General features: G+C 34.9%; 2 protein-coding genes across 2 annotated transcripts; one reads left to right on the top strand and one right to left on the bottom strand.

Annotated features, from left to right (window-relative positions):
- Positions 1–639: 639 nt before the first annotated feature.
- On the bottom strand, positions 640–1687 carry LOC142639549 (uncharacterized). The gene is made up of 3 exons (XM_075813708.1): positions 1349–1687; positions 1254–1265; positions 640–1146 (listed from the first exon to the last, which is right to left on the bottom strand). Exons 1-3 carry the CDS (start codon positions 1685–1687, stop codon positions 640–642), a joined length of 858 nt encoding a protein of 285 aa, XP_075669823.1.
- A 3077-nt stretch (positions 1688–4764) lies between these two features.
- LOC142638405 (G-type lectin S-receptor-like serine/threonine-protein kinase At4g27290) lies at positions 4765–13509 on the top strand. The gene is made up of 7 exons (XM_075812440.1): positions 4765–6280; positions 6536–6649; positions 7536–7693; positions 7764–7974; positions 8110–8347; positions 12792–12942; positions 13035–13509. The coding sequence occupies exons 1-7, from the start codon at positions 4999–5001 to the stop codon at positions 13326–13328; spliced, it is 2448 nt and encodes an 815-aa protein (XP_075668555.1). The 5' UTR covers positions 4765–4998; the 3' UTR covers positions 13329–13509.
- Positions 13510–16623: the final 3114 nt, after the last annotated feature.

Genomic DNA, 16623 nt, shown 5'->3' with positions numbered 1-16623 from the left:
ACTGTGATTGAAGATGAACATGTCGGTTCATTTTAAAAAATGGAAATAAAAAAATTTTGAAAAAAAAGAAATGAATTCTCACCACCAAGTCTAGCTTTGACGTGAGCTTCGAAAGTTCATAAAAAATGATCCTGTCAACATATAAACACAATAGATTTTCAATAACTGATGAGAAGAATAGAAAAGTGCTCAATGATGTGCCATTATAAATTTATAGAATTCAGTTATTAGACATATACATAAATCTAGAATGATAAAATTAATGCGCAGATAACAATCAGCACACGTAAGGGGAAGCATTTGTGCGTGTAACTTGTATAATTTTAACTGCAAGTTAAACAGATCAGGTCACAGCACAATCAACCAATTGGCTGATTAAGCTGACTCCTCCACAAGGAAAAAAGAAAGAATTTTCACTAAAAACATAATGACAATTATAAACAATAGTTGAAGAAAAAGGAACAAGTAAGCATACACTACATGACAATTAATTAGTAACCATTGTCTTAAATCACACCCATGGTGAGCATAGTTTCTGCCAATAAAAAAAAGAAAAAGAGAGTGCAATAGGTACATTTTGAAAATCTGATTAGTACAACACCAAGCCTAACCAACCCTATCGAGCCAATCCCCTTTCCTTTAAGAAAAATGAAATTGAGGGTTCATTTGGTACTGCATCTCTAGCCATTTCAGCTGGACATCCTTGTTATCTTCAAGTGTTGTAAACATGTTCCTACCCTCTACTTTTTCCATGAAGTAGATGGTGTTGAACAAATGAAGGCGACCACCCAATTGCACCCTAGGAAGCCTCAACACCATGTCCAGAATTGCTTTAAGCTTAGCAGCTGCTTTGGAAGCACCTAGTGTACGAGTACTTACACTTCTAGATTCAACAATAACATTTGAGATGCTCTTCAAAGAATCGAATAGCTCTTGCACAACATAATGCTTTTTTCTTGGTTTCTTGCAAATCAACCTGAAAAGGTGGACACCACTTGCCAAGCCTTTCCCCTTATTCACTGCTGGTCCTACCCTTGACAATGATGGGCCTTCAACCTCCATTGGGTCAACATTAATAGAGGGTTCACATTGCGGGTCAACAAATTCAAGAGCATCAGCGGAGTCCCTAGACCCTTCGGTGGTTTCCTTTGGTATTTAACCACTCGGGTAGTATGCATTTTTTCCCGTTGCAACCGTACATGATGTCCATGGAGTCGAGATTCGAAAAACCCTTTTTTTTTTAAGGTTCCTACCACGAGACATGCCTACATGTGGACAACCAGTAGTTAGAACACAATATACAGTTGTAGACGGTGGAGTTTTTCACAATTATGTAAAGTGAACTAACCGCAATCTTTTGGGCCCACCACTCATCACTGGCAGCAACATGCCCAGCTACAGCATCAATACCCAACCCAATCTCACGATCAAAACACTCCCAATAATCCTTCCACCGTTTTCTCAGATGATCCCATTTGTTTTTAAACTTCATGAAAGTCACCACTTTTCCCATTTCACCCAGCTGCTTAATCACTGCATCAACCCCTTCTCTTTTCAAAAATCCTCCACTCCTCTTACCCTCTAGGACTTGAACAGTACACAAATCACAAAAAGCTTTTAGTTCTTTTGGTTCTTTCCAATCAGTTCTCGCATCATTACCATCGTCCTTCGATTTCCCCTTACCCATTTTTGCTACTACTTCCTTCTTTACTCTTTGAGGCATTTCAACAAATAGTTATGCATGCCCACATGAAAAATGCAAAGTAAACTCACATAATAGTCCAAATACAACATAGGTAGGAAGAGAAACACACAAAATTACATGAAGGAGAGAGAAACTCACATACTAGTGTCATGGAAAATACAAAAACCACACACAAACGTTGAACACAAAAAACCATAGATTCAAGCCTCATGGAAAACAATATTAGCCACACACCAACATATTAGAGAGTATGAGAAGTTAGACAGAACTTACCCGTGAATGCAGAGACCCACAGTGGCGGCAACAACGTCCCAAGCGGAGAGAAGGTAAGCTAGAGTGAAGGAAGAACAGAGGGGATGGGGTGGGTTTGTTCCACGTAATGGGTTTGCAATGTAGGTGTTTCATCTATTTTGATGGGTTTTTGATTGGTGGGTAGGTGCAATTCATTGATTCGGAAGAGGACAGAGCATTGATGGAGAACATTGAAGACATCTGCCACGGTAGTTGAGAGAAGAAACTCCTGGAGAAGGAAATAGTCGTTGGAATGAACGTTGTGTTTTGTGTTTATGACTCTGCCCTTCTTTTCTTCGTGGATTATTTGTGTATGAACAGTACTATTAGCTTGGGGGCCATGAACAGTACACGACACGCATGCTTTTTTAATGAAACTGTGTGCTCTATTTTTTCATCCATGCGTTTTCAGCTGGGGCTTATGCACGTCTAAAAGGTACTGTAGAACAAAACGCAGAAAACGTGAAAATGCAGAAAACGTGAAGACGCGTAAATCCAAACGCTCACTTAGTATTCCTAACTATGAATATTAGGACTCTAGGAGAAGTTTTAAATGCTTCATAATTTGGGAGGGAGAGGTGAGATGATTTGTAGGTGGTAAGGTAGTTGAGAAGATTTTGGATTAAAAAATCTACCTTTTTTTTTTTAAATGTAATTTTATGTTGTTCAGTTTTAGTTCAAGGTTTTATTATATATAGCTGAATATATATTTGGCAGTCAAACAAATTCATTGAGAAATTGAATTAATTATTGATTTCAATTGTATTCAAGTATAATAGTGCAAAACAGTAAGCTACAGCCTACAGTGCACTGGCAACAACCACAAGAGCATGGAAAAAGCTCCATTTTTTGTCCAACAATAACCTATCCTTGATGTAATTGTTTAATATTATTTGCAATACAATGTATGTTTTTCCTTTTAGGGGGGAAAAAAAGCAAAGATAAGTTGTTTCATTTTTTAACTTGAATTACCATGTTGATTTGACGATGACCACGAGGATGGTGTGAAATTGAATTTAGAAGGAAAAAAAAATACCATGCATTGCACGGGCTATATAGGCTAGTTTCACATAAAGAAAGGGTAGAGGCCATTACGTGCAATAGCATTTACACCTGTCACACCTTGAAAGTTACTGTTTCCAACATTCTTTGACAAAACTAAACTATCTCCATGATCATCCTCTGCTCTAGGGGGTCTCTTAAGCATCTTGATGGGAACTATATATGTACCTTTACGTTGGAATGTATAATTGAGAGGTTCATTTGTGTTAGATTGTAAATTTTATATTGAAGACAAAAACAAACAAAAATTTTATTCACAAATACAAATAATATTGTTAGTCATTCATGCTATTCTTACTCTTTTTTGGATTTTTTTTTTTTTTTTAAGTTGAAATTCCATTAAAAAAATCATTTTTTGAGGAAGCAAAACCCAAATCTTGAAAAGGAAGAAAATGAACAGTTCCAAATCAAACATATATCTAGCAATATATGAATAAATAAGTGACATTGATTCTAAATTTTAAAAATAAATGGATATACAATGAAAACCAAAAAAAAAAAAAAAACCAAATTATTGGCTTTAGGGTATAGCAAAGCAGTAGAAAGTATAACTCAGAAACTAAAAATCACCAACAACGTACATCTCCCACTGCGTGAAATAGTTGTTGACCACGAGTATATTCCCGTTCATACACCAAACATACATTGCACCGGCACCTCACCAAAGTGAATCAACGAAATGGTGACCTACATTCCCGAATTTAACGTGTTATAGATCCAAGGTGACAAGGGCTTGCACAATATGAGGGTAATGTAAATGATGATGACATGCAAGGAAAATCAGGATAGGATGGGAATGGAAGAATGGAGGAATAGAAAATGGTGTACATAGAAAGGATTTAGTTTTTCTTTATGTGAGTTTGGTTGGACGTGCAAAGGTGAAACGATGAAAAACTTTTTGTTTGATAGAAAAGAAAATTAAGCATAGAAAATAGTATCTGTATAAATTGATACACACTCCGGTTGCATAAAAAAATATTTTATAAAAAAATTATACCTAATGTTTAGACAAAAAGAAGAAGAAATTAACGCCAAGGGAGGAGAGGGGCATATGGTTCTTTCTTGAACTTGAAACAGAGGGAGCAAAAAGTCAAAGACGTGTAAAACTGGAAATCAATGAGCACACTTTTTCTTATATGTCTATTGTTGAATAAGATTCCCACCTGCGCTTGACAATATTGGCACTTCAGTTTATATTCATCTCTAGCTTAGTTACCATTACTTGTGGGAAATTTGGTAGTCATAAAGAGTATGGTACAGTCAAGGTGAGAAACCTAGAACATAAATTTTCTTCTCAATTAACTATAGTATACTCCGGAGAGCCTGGGAACAAATTCCTTCATAGAGCGTAGGATGGAATGTGGAGATGAGATTTTTTGCATAATGTACATTTCTCTCAATTGTCTATAGGCCTGGATCAAGTCATTAAACAACAAAAATGACAAAAATCTAGTTCCCATTTGAATGTGTGATAATGCACAGTTCCTGATCCGTCTCAATCAAAGAATATTCGTGAATTCTGCTCTATTATTTCAAATCTTAGTGCTCAGTGCTCACCATATCATTCCTTTGTTGACCTTTCTTTCACACCCTAGTGCAAAAGTAAGGATCAGGACAAAGTGACCAACTACAAAAAAAGCGACTTCTGTAGAAGGGAGTAATATGGAAATTTTTGTTCACAACAAATTGCAGAAATTGCAAAGAAAGGGAGTAATGTGGAAATTAAGGATCAGGACAAAGTGACCAACTACAAAAAAAGCGACTTCTGTAGAAGGGAGTAATGTGGAAATTTTTGTTCACAACAAATTGCAGAAATTGCAAAGAACAGCCACTTGCTTGAGTCAACGCATGGCCTTTCTATGCTATAGACTTACAGTCTTCGCTCATCATTTCGGGTTTAACTTTAATATGTTGGCTAAGAGCTCTAAGAACAGAAAGCAATGGGCATCTTTGCTTTTGTGTTTTTGAGTTCCAGTTTATTTCTTTTCTACTTTGTATTTTCGGATGCTGCTGACAGAATTACCCAATCTCAATCCCTCAGTGACGGCACAAATTTGGTCTCTAAAAATGGAAGCTTTGTCCTTGGGTTCTTCAGTACAGGAAATTCCACCAACCGTTACTTGGGAATTTGGTACAACAATATCCCAGTTAGAACGGTTGTTTGGGTAGCAAACTGGCGCAATCCAATCAGAGATTCGTCTGGCGTGTTGATGTTAAACAGTTCAGGTAGTCTTGTTCTTCTCAGCCAGAATAAGACTATTGCTTGGTCTGCGAGTTCTACAAAAGAGGTGGGGAGTCCAGTTGTTGAGCTTTTAGATTCAGGAAATCTAGTATTAAGAGAAGAGGATGAAGAAAACCCAGGAAGTTATTTGTGGCAAAGCTTTGACTATCCTTCTGATACATGGCTACCAGGGATGAAGCTTGGATGGGACTTAAGGACTGGTTTCGAAAGGCGCCTAACTGCATGGAAGAGTCCAGATGATCCATCTCCTGGAGAACTGAGTTGTGGGATTGAACTTCACAACTACCCCGAGGTAGTCATGAAGAACGGCTCCAAGAATTACGACCGGACTGGCCCGTGGAATGGTATTGGCTTCAGTGGTGCAATAGGGGTAAAGGCCAACCAGGTTTATGACTTCGATTTTGTCTCCAACAAGGATGAGGTATATTTCATATACCACACGATTAAAAATTCTGTAATCACCAGAGCAGTTGTGAACCAAACTTCGTACTTGTACGAGCGCTACATATGGATCGAAGCAGATAAAAAATGGATCCCGTACATGATTCAACCACAAGACAAATGTGACATTTATAATTTATGTGGTGCTTATGGAAATTGTATCATTGGTGAGTCACCTATCTGCCAGTGTATAGAAGGATTTAAGCCTAGGTCAACCGAAAGATGGAACCCAGACGACTGGGCTAAGGGATGTGTACGCACTACGGAATTGAGCTGCGATGATAAAGATAAATTTGGGTTTGTTAAATTTGTTGGGCTCAAGTTGCCGGATACCACATATTCTTGGGTGAACAAAAGTATGAATCTTAACGAATGCAGAGTCAAATGTTTGAACAACTGTTCTTGTATGGCTTATTCCAACACTGACATTAGAGATGGAGGAAGTGGCTGTGCCCTCTGGTATGGAGATCTAATTGATATTAGACAGGTTGCCGCTAACGGGCAGGATTTATATATTCGAATGCCTGCTTCAAAGAAAGGTATTGGCCTATTGTCTTCGTTGCTCTTTAATTCGTATTTTGAAATGCCATTCTTTTTTTCTTTTCTTTTTTTGTTAGATACAATAGAATTTCGACCGCAAGAGATTTTACGAATTAAGCTAGTTGAAATCCAAAAATCAATTTTTGTTGTACCATTTGTTCTATAAAAAAATTGTTGTATCATCATTTTTTCCATTGGTTTTATGGCATTAAAGTCTGCTGCATCTAAAATACTTTCGCTTTGCTATTGCTAAGTCAACCAGGACAAGCAAAAGATGAAGGTGATAGTTGTAGTTGCCACTGTCATCGCCGTAGTTTTTGGGGTGCTCTTGATTGCCTACTGCATTTGCAAAAGAAAAAACTTCAGAGGTAATATTACTTTCTTTGACCAACTTTGGAAAAAATATCATGGTAAAGTAGAAAAATTGCGTTGGCTCTTGATTGCTTTTGATCAAGTCAAGCATGTCACTAGTCTAGGATTGTGTTTGGTAGTCAAGGTTCAAAAAAATACAAGAAAATTTGGGATTCCTACCATTTTTTTCTATCTTAAAAATTGAGATATTAAGATTTTTTTAATTTTTTTTTCAAATCAAATGTTGACGAGGCATTTTTTTAATGTTTGTAAACACTAATGCCACTTTTTCACTTATTAATTACTATTCACCACATCATTAATTTGTAAAAAATTTTGCAAGATAGCTTGTAACTTTAGCATTTTTTTCTTTTATTATTCAGCAGCATTAACATGCCACCTATTCACTCTGTGTCACATAGACAATTTCTGTTACTAAAATAACGGTAGGAACTAATTAAGCACGAGTTAAAAATGTAGGAATTAAAATAGAAGCTCCAAAAATGTAGTAACCAAAATGTGTGTAGAAGTGTATAGTACTAATATTATATCAAACTAACACAAATTTCAAGAGTAAAAGATGATGTCCATCTGGGGGGCATAAAGTGTCAAGTCCTTTAGCTGAAACACCCCGCTTGAGGTTTGAAACTAAAGATTTCAACTTCCCGATTTATTTCTACGCTATAAAGGTTAAAATCATAATATGTAATTTAAACGGTTTCTTGTCATTATGCGAGTAGCATAGTGAAGGGAACAAGGTTTCCATCAGGTGATGGTTAAAATGGCTTATGATCAATTTATAGTTTAGGCTGGACTAACGTGCATTCAATCCAAACTAATCAGTTGGAGTTGCCATATTCTAATTTCTTATGTATAATGTGAAACTCATCTTGCTCTTATCAGAGAAAATGAGGGATAAAGGGATGATAGACCAGAATATTGATGGCCAAAGTGAAGACCTGGAGCTCCCATTCTTCAGCCTAGCTATCATAGCTATTGCCACTAACAAATTTTCAAGCAATAACAAGCTTGGTGAAGGTGGCTTTGGACTCGTATATAAGGTAACTCTAATAGATCAATTTGCATCATATTCAACATCAATATAATCTATTTGCAAATGTGAGTTTTTAGGGTATATTAGCAGATGGACAAGAAATTGCTGTGAAAAGGCTTTCACAAAATTCTAGACAAGGATTGAGTGAGTTTAAAAATGAAGTTAAGTCGATTGCCAAATTACAGCACCGAAATCTTGTTAGGCTTTTGGGCTATTGCATTGAAGGAGAGGAGAAAGTGTTAATCTATGAATACATGTCCAACGGAAGCTTGGACTCCTTCATTTTTGGTTAGAACTTCTCAAAACTTAATTATTTTTGCCAAACTTCATGACAATTTTTTTATTGTTATTCAAAGAAATTTCAATTTCTTGTTTCATTGTTCAAGTTGGACTTAGCATTAACATAAACAAGAAACTTGACAGATCAAATGAGATCTAATATCATAGGTTGGTCTATGCGCTTCAACATTATTTGTGGGATTGCCCGTGGGCTTCTCTATCTTCATGAAGACTCTAGATTGAGGATTATACATAGAGATCTAAAAGCAAGTAACATTTTACTCGATAGTAAGATGAAGCCAAAAATTTCCGACTTTGTCATGGCTAAGACCTTTGGTGGAGATCAAATTGAAGGAAATACAAACAGAGTGGTTGGAACTTAGTAAGCATTCTTTAGGTGAAGTTATACTATTGGTCTCTTAAGTTTGCCTTGTGAGCACAATTGGTACCTTCAATTTCAAGCAACCATTATTGGTCTCTCAAGTTTAAAAAATGAGTGTTGTTAGTGTCATTGCCTATATGGCTAACTGAAAAATGATGTGGCATCTTTAACTAAGTTGGTCCAATAAAAAGCAACCACTTCAATTAAAAAACTATAAAAGCTCCAACTCACCAAAAATAAGAAGAAGCTATCTTTCTTACTTTGTTCACTTTAGAGTCTGTGGAGTGTTGTGGGTTGTACTACCTCCTTTTTGACTTGTCGCCATTTCAGTTCCTTCTTGCTAGCCTTCATATATTGTTGCTAAATCTGAGATTAGATAGAGCTTATATAATAAGCTATAATGATTGCATGCTTGTATCTAAGGGCTAGAGTTCAACAACAAGTCATGGGAGGAGCAAGCAAGCATGTGAAGAAATAAATATTAAGACATGTAAAAGGCACCTAAGCATGTGATCAATCAAGTGAGAATGAATACAAGATCACGTTATCATCCAAATAAGTGAACACAAAGTGCAAAGAAGCACTCAAGTGTGCTTGTGTATACCCAATCATGTGAATGCATAAATATACAGTAATGTAGATATCAAACAAGAGTTGAATGTTAAGGATGATGAATGCTTAAGGGTATGTTTTTTGGAAGGATTTTAGGGAGGATAGAAAAATTAGAAGAGAAAAGTGGAGAGAAAGAAGTTTTAGTCGGTTTTTGGTTAAGAGGGGGAGAGAAAAAAAATGTGGTGGGGCCCAGGTGTTTTCTCTCGTACCCACTAAAATGTTTTTTTTCCCTAAAATGGGGTGAAAATTAGGGGGGAGGGGAGTATAATTTTCTTGATTGTCGAAAATGCTCATGTGCAATAAGTTTTTCTTCTTCCCTAAGCTTTTGCTTTCCTGGGCACTTCTTTTCTTTTTCTTTTTTATCTTTTATTATTTCTATTGCTTTCCTAGGACGTTGCCTCTTCTTTTCTTTTTTTTCCCCTTTTTTCTTTTGATTTTGTGGGGCCGTGGGTGCGATAGTGCTTTGTTTTGTTTTTCTTTCTTTTCTTTTGTTTTTTTTTTTATGTTTAACTAGAGATTCGATTTTTAAAAAATTAAGTTGGGTGATTGCTTTTTTTTTTTGGTTGTTTGTCACTTTTTTGTTTTAATTGGGCATCATTTTCTAACAAGAGTATACGAGTAAATTTATACAAACTCACTTTTTTCATCCCTCCACTATTCCACTCCCAAACAAACAAAAAAGAGGGAAATTAAAATCTTCTCTATCCTCTCACTTTTTTAACCTCTCATCATTTTTTATCCTCCTACTTTTCCACCCCTCCAATCAAGCGGATCCTAAGTCTTATGAAGGACGAAAGAATTAATTGATGTGGAGTCTTCATTAAATCTTTAATGTTTTCCTTTATTATAATTAAGTGGTCTTCATTCTTCATCGATGATCTTGCATGCTTTAATTAACTTCCCACTTTCCTTGAACCAATTTAAATCTAGATATTGTAGTCTTCTAAAAATAGAGTGAGGGGTTTTCTTATTAGATTCTTAATTCAAATTCAAATAGGATTTAAGTTAAAGTTAAAAGATTAATTAAACTTCCTCTTGAAAATTACCTAATTAGTCTTTGATTAATTAAATTAGGATTGACTTGTATTCAGAAAGTTTCCATTCTATTTTAAGTCAAATCAATTTTTCTGTCACATCATCATATTACATTTAAAGAATAGACATAACCACATCAGTCAATTTTAATACTTATTTCAAAATCCAACTTAACTGTGAGTTTATTAAACTATTATTATGTGTATTAGGATGTATTGAGTTTTAAGTAAAACATGGGGTATAAAACTCATTTTTTACACCACCAATAAAAGATTGTCACATCAGTTTTTTACTTAAAACTCAATACATCCTACCACACATAATAACATCTTAATAAACTCACAGTTAAGTTGGATTTCCAAATGGATATTAGAATCAATTGAGTGTGATTTTGTCTATTCTTCAATATGTAATATGATGATGTGGCATGTTAGGATTGGAGGGTAAAACTTGAGTTTTATACCACATCCTTATATAATTTAATTTTAATAAAAAAAAATGTCAAATTGGGTTTTGTCCAAGTAGGTGTATGCTAAACAAAATTGGCATAAACCTGATTTGTCAAGACCCGGCATATGCCGAGTAATAGACGTGTAGGCCCATCATTTCGAGCATATGCCACTTTGAGCAGATTTACAATTTTACATGATTTTGTAAGAAATGCAGCAAGTAGCCAATGAACAACATGTTATCACACACCATCATTACTTCAAGGACAAAAATCATGAAATAACATGTAAACATGTCAAAGCAAAGAAAAAATAATAATATAGAGGATATGGATCATGGGACAGATTCATACCTCAACCTTTAACACCTTAAAAAGGGATGTGTTTTACTAATTACCGCAGCGATGTGTATAAAGCCACAACTCAAGATAAATTCATCCTTGAACGTCTTGGGAGGCAAAAGTCCTTTCACAAGTGTATGGGCAATGAAGTGATGGTGAATGCAATTGAGAATACGAGAAGGAGATTAGTTTTTCAACAACTAAATGTTAGAAAACTAAATCAAATGATCACTAAAACTGTTCTTGCACTCTTTGAAGCTAGGAGGCCAATTTTTCTTTAGGCCCTAAGGTTTTAATGGGATGTGATGTTGCAGAAGCCTGAAGAAAGCGTACACGATACTCTTTTTGATGGAACAAAAACTAAACTATTAGTTTCTAGTAGTAAACCTTGAATCCATGAAGGGTTCCTTGAATCCACACAGTAATAGGTCTGGAATCCACTAAAGAAAAGGTTTGAGAAAAACTCTAAATTTTATTAAGAATAATTCGATTTGGCTTTGGAGGCTACAAAACATATAAACACAAAAGAAGTAAAATCCTAGGACGATTAGGAAACGTCTGAAACCCTAATTTGCACTAATTACGGGATTAGGTGGCAAAATACCAAATTTTACCAAAAATGGTAAATTTGAGTTAAATGCAAAATCATAAATTACTGACCTTAAGGGTCATCCCAAAATAAGCGGAACTTTATTATGACTTTAAAGGTAAAAATAATTATAGAATTAAAAATTACTAAAAACGGCAAGATCACTGTTTTCGAGGGCTAAGTGAAGGAAATTGCCAAAATCATTACACGCTTTGTGGCAAAGTGACAACTATTGATCAGAAGACCATTTCCTTTCAACCTGCCAAATTTCATGCAATTTTAACTCCATCGCCCAAATGATTTCTATTAGTCTCTTTTTGTCTTGCACAATTTTAGGTGTCCTTGAGAGTCCAGGAAGGTCATGGTGGGCTATTCTACATCAAGATGTTTGACAAGCCAGATGATTAGGCTAGTTAACTCAAAATCTCACCAAAATGGAAAAAGAGTAAATTGGGCTTGCTGTCCCACATTAGCTTACACTGGTAAATTGGTGCATACCCCTACCAATTCCTTGCATATGCCACTTTGGGCAAATTTAAACATTGGGATAGAAAAATGGTTTTAGGCCAAGACTTGGGTATTTTATGGCCATGAATTTGGCTTGTATTTAAAATATGATGCTGATAATTTTGGTAGCGGTTAAGTTCTTCGTCAGTAGGGTCAGAGACCTCAAGTTAAGGCCAAAACGAAATGGGGTATCTGTAGAGTCTCCCAATCATCTCCTTTGTCATCCTCCACTACACCCAAAACCCACACGTCCCAACCTTCGTTTATCATGCCCATCAAAGATCGTAATGGATATCCACCTCTTTCACCCTCTGCCATAGTTGAACCCATGAGTTTAGTTATAGAGTCATCAAGGAGACCAACCACATCCTTACTAAGATATGCTCCGACTTTGACTTCCTAATCTAGTCAACAAACTCAATTCCTACTTCAGCCCAAACAAGACCATCTCACTTGCTTCAAAGAGCTCCATAGGTCTAGGAATGGTGAAGGATCAGAGGTTGATGATGGAGAGAAGGTTGTGATTTATATGGGATAGAGGAGGGAAAGATATGAGGGATGAACGACATAGAGAAGGTATTGTTCCTTTTGTTTTACTTATATGGACCTGACTTGACTTTTTAATTGATGTTGCTTATTTTGGCTTGTATAAGTATGGAAAAAGATGTCACGTCATTGTTTAGTTAATTGCATAGGCAATAACACTAACAATAGTTGACTAAAAGACTAACAATGCTCAATTTTGAAACATGAGAGACCAATAGTGCTCATTTGAAACTTGAGGGATCAATTCCTATTCAAAGGTAAAATTCAGGGACCAACAGTATAATTTTGCATATTTTTAACATGTTCTATTATTGACAATTTTTTTTTTCTAATCAAAGAGTTTCATTCTTAATGGTGTTCTACAGTGGTTATATGGCACCCGAATATGCCATTGATGGCCTATTTTCAGTAAAGTCTGATGTCTTTAGTTTTGGAATATTATTGTTGGAGATAATATGTGGAAAGAAAAATCGAGGGTCTTTCCATCGAGACCATAGTCTGAACCTTGTTGGACATGTGAGTTCTCTGAAGATTTAACTCTTTTTTTCTCTTTTTTTTTTATACATATTATGATACAAACAATGACAAGAAGTTTTCAAATGTTTTAGGCATGGAAATCATGGAAAGAAGGTAGGATTTTGGAACTAATTGATACTTGCTTAAAGGACTCTTGCATCATGTCAGAGCTTGAACGTTGCCTCCATATCAGTTTCTTATGTTTGCAACAACATCATGAGGATCGGCCTAACATGTCATTTGTGGTTATGATGTTGCATAGTGAGAGTTCACTACTAGAACCCAAAGAGCCATGTTTCTATGTAGGAAAAACATCACCTTCATCAAGCAAGAACCAATCATCCTCAACCAATGAAATTACTATTACCTTGTTAGATGGTCGATAGTTAAGCGTCATACCGATTGCATTTTATTACATATTTTATGATTGATAATTTACATTTGTACATTTTGCAAATTGTACACACTCGTATTCTCCAAGAATGTGACATGAGTCATATTTGAACCTTAAAGGCTTAAAATGGCTTCTTCAATATTGAAGAGGTCTGAGACTACTTATAATCCATTTAACCAACTATTTTAAAGATAAAAGAAGTATATTGATTGAACTTCAAGTTGTCATTTAAAAATCTCTCCCCTTAAAATGGTTCGCTAAAATCTAGTGGTGATGGAGCTTAGTGAAAAGCGGTAAGGATTAAGAAATCGTTACCTATTGGTACTCAAGCAAGCAAATTAAATTTGAAGTTTTCTTATTACTTTTATTGTTTCTGAGTTGGGCCCACTTATTGAGGAGGGAGTTTAGGCCCACATATGAGGAGTGTTAGACCTATAGTTAAATAATTAAATTCACTATTTTTTAATAGTTCAAGAGTATATTTGGTAACTATTTTTTCCCTTTATTTTCTATTTTCAAAAACAATTTTCTTTTTTTAGACTAAAAAACTTGTTTGGCAACCCAAAATAGACGAAAAACAAAAACTATTCTCAACACTCAATTTGTGAAGAAAACTGAAAACATGCAAAATGTTGTTTTCAGTTTCTAATTTTCAAAAGTCAATAAAAATATGCATTTAATTTAATAAATCAGTCTCATTTAATGAGTTAGCATTAGAGTTCAAATCCTAGTGACAACATATTTTAGTATTTTCTATTTTTTTCATCAATTTTTTTTTTAATTTCAACTAACCAAACAAGTTTTTTTATTTCAAAAATAAAAGAATTTTTTTTTTTATATCCCCAAAAACAAGTTTTTGAAAATTGAAAGCAAAAATGGTTACCAAACATAACCTAAGCTTTTCGGAGAATTGGTAATTTATTAGAAATAAACACTAAAAAAGGATACAAATGATAAATTAGTTTAAACTTTCCACATTATAAATGAATCTTTCAAGTGACAAGCAATGATTATAGAAATGAGAAAATTTCTCCTCATGAAAACAAGAGAAAGAGAGGGAAAATAAAAAGATTACAAACTTATTAAAGGGAAAAAAAAGTACTTATAATAGCAACATAGTTTACATAAAGCAAAGTGTAGAGGCCATTACCTGCAATAGCATTTACAAGTGTTGCAACTTGGAAGCTACTATTTCCAACATTCTTCGACAAAACTAAACTATCTTCATGATCATCCTCAGCTCTAGGAGGTCTCTTAAGCATCTTGATGGGCATTATATATCTACCTTTGCATTGAAATGTATAATTGAGAGGTTCATTTGAGTTAGATTGTAAATTTTATTTTGAAAGACAAAAACAAAAAAACAAACATTTTATTTACAAATACAACTGATATTGTTAGTCATTCATCTTATTCACTAATTCAAACACGCAAGTTCCTACTGTGAAATCACCATAACGTTAACATTTTATTCACACAAAAAACGCTATCTTGACTCCAAAAATAACTTTTTTCTATATGAAAAGAAAAGGCTAAAAAAGAAAAAGCTAAACAAGAAAAAGCTACATAAACCCACTTAAGATATTAAGTTTGGTGAATTTTGGCATTAGAAAGTTAGCTTTGCACTGGCATTCGATGTGTCATATGTCAAATATTTGGCATTTAGCACACCAAACACCAAAAACCTCTGACATGAGGTGTTCTAAACGCCAACTAATTTGGCATAGATGAACAGTATCTTTACAAATTTGGAATGATACAAACACAAATGCTATAAAAGAAATTTATTTTTTTCTCTCTCCTCTCTTTGACTTTCTTTCTTCTCTCTCTTTCTTTTTTCTTTCTCTTCTCTAGACCGTGTCTCTTTCTTCTTTCTCTCGACTGGATTTCTCTCTCTTTTTTCTGTCACTCTCTGTCTTTCTTCTCGTCTTCTTTTTCTTCCCTTTCTCTCTTTGGGTGTCCCTCCCACGACAGAGAAGGCGACCCCCAACCCACGACAGAGACCCACCATGATAGCAACCGCAACCTCGTCTCTCTATTTTAATTTCTATTTTGTTGGAGGATTTGGATTTTTTTTTTCAGTTTTTGGATTTGAAATTGGTTGGAGAATTCCCGTGATTGTGGCTATCGGTTTGTGGCGGTTGACTTCTTGTTGGTAGTTGTGGGTTTGTTGTGGGTATTTGGTTGTGTTTGTTTTGAGTTGTAGAGGATTTGGTGGTTGTGGCGGCAGTTCTTGGTTCTTGGTTGGTGGCCACAGCCATTGGGTTGTGTTTTGTATATTAGATGAGTTTTGTGTTAATATATTATTAATGTCTTTTATATATATATATATATATATATATATATATATACACACACACACATATATATATATATTATTTTAATGTATCGAATTGAACTGCGCACCCTTGGTGCGGTGGTCACCCCACAAGTATAAATGCTTGTAGGGTGTGGGAGGCAAGGGCTGGGGTTCAAATCTTCAGGATGGAACTTCACACACATATACACTTAGATTAGGCTAGAGTAGAAATTCTATCTTGTATAAAAATAAAAATAAAATGTATCAAATTGAATAATAGAACATATGATATAAGGTGTATTATAAAATGATATGCTAAAATAATAAAGTAGGTTTTTTAATGTATTAAAATGACATACTTTTTGCATCAGCTAATGTTGATAGTCACCACTACCAAATTCCAAAGGTAATATAAAAAAAGATTTTTTTTTTTAATATTGTTGAGTTTTTCCCATGTGGGCTCCACTAAACTTTGGCAAGTAGAGAGTTTCTCTGAAGTGTGAAAGCCTCCAATACAATAATTTAAAGAACCCAATAGTAGAGAGAGAGAGAGAGAGAAGTAAAAGAAAAATAAGACCCAATTGGCGCACCATGAGTGTTGCTTTTCTGGGCTTGTTTGCAGCTTGAAATTCTGCAAGAACTAATACCATAACTGCTGCAGTAATTTATAACCAAGCTCATCATCTGCAATAAGAAAACCGACTAAATTTAAAGCTATGTTTGACTTTTAGCTCAGGCATGGTTAATGTGAAAAAGTTAAAACAAGACCCAAAAGATAGAGAATATAAAGGAATTTGCGAGTGAGATAATCTTCTTGAACACTTTTTATAACGAAATTTTCATTTCATTGATACTCAGTTTTCTGGGCAATCAAACAAAGTACAAAGGAATTTGCAAAGAGAGAGAGAGAGGAGAGTACTTTCAGTTTGGGAGGGTTTTGTTAAGAGCGAAAATGAGCCGTTAAAAATTTATTTAAGAGCTCCTTCCG

Source organism: Castanea sativa, chromosome 6 (assembly GCF_040712315.1).
Source record: "Castanea sativa cultivar Marrone di Chiusa Pesio chromosome 6, ASM4071231v1".
In the NCBI taxonomy this organism is placed as follows: domain Eukaryota; kingdom Viridiplantae; phylum Streptophyta; class Magnoliopsida; order Fagales; family Fagaceae; genus Castanea; species Castanea sativa.
Note: the sequence above shows the minus strand (reverse complement) of the source record. Positions and strands in the feature narration are given on the sequence as shown.

What these genes read in the sequence shown, in the direction of transcription:
- LOC142639549 (XM_075813708.1), bottom strand. Translation starts at nt 1,687, where the DNA reads ATGGGTAAGGGGAAATCGAAGGACGATGGTAATGATGCGAGAACTGAT.
- LOC142638405 (XM_075812440.1), top strand. Translation starts at nt 4,999, where the DNA reads ATGGGCATCTTTGCTTTTGTGTTTTTGAGTTCCAGTTTATTTCTTTTC. An exon ending in CTTGGACTCCTTCATTTTTG is followed by an intron (nt 7,975 to 8,109) that starts GTTAGAACTTCT and finishes GAAACTTGACAG; the next exon opens with ATCAAATGAGATCTAATATC. An exon ending in GTCTGAACCTTGTTGGACAT is followed by an intron (nt 12,943 to 13,034) that starts GTGAGTTCTCTG and finishes CAAATGTTTTAG; the next exon opens with GCATGGAAATCATGGAAAGA.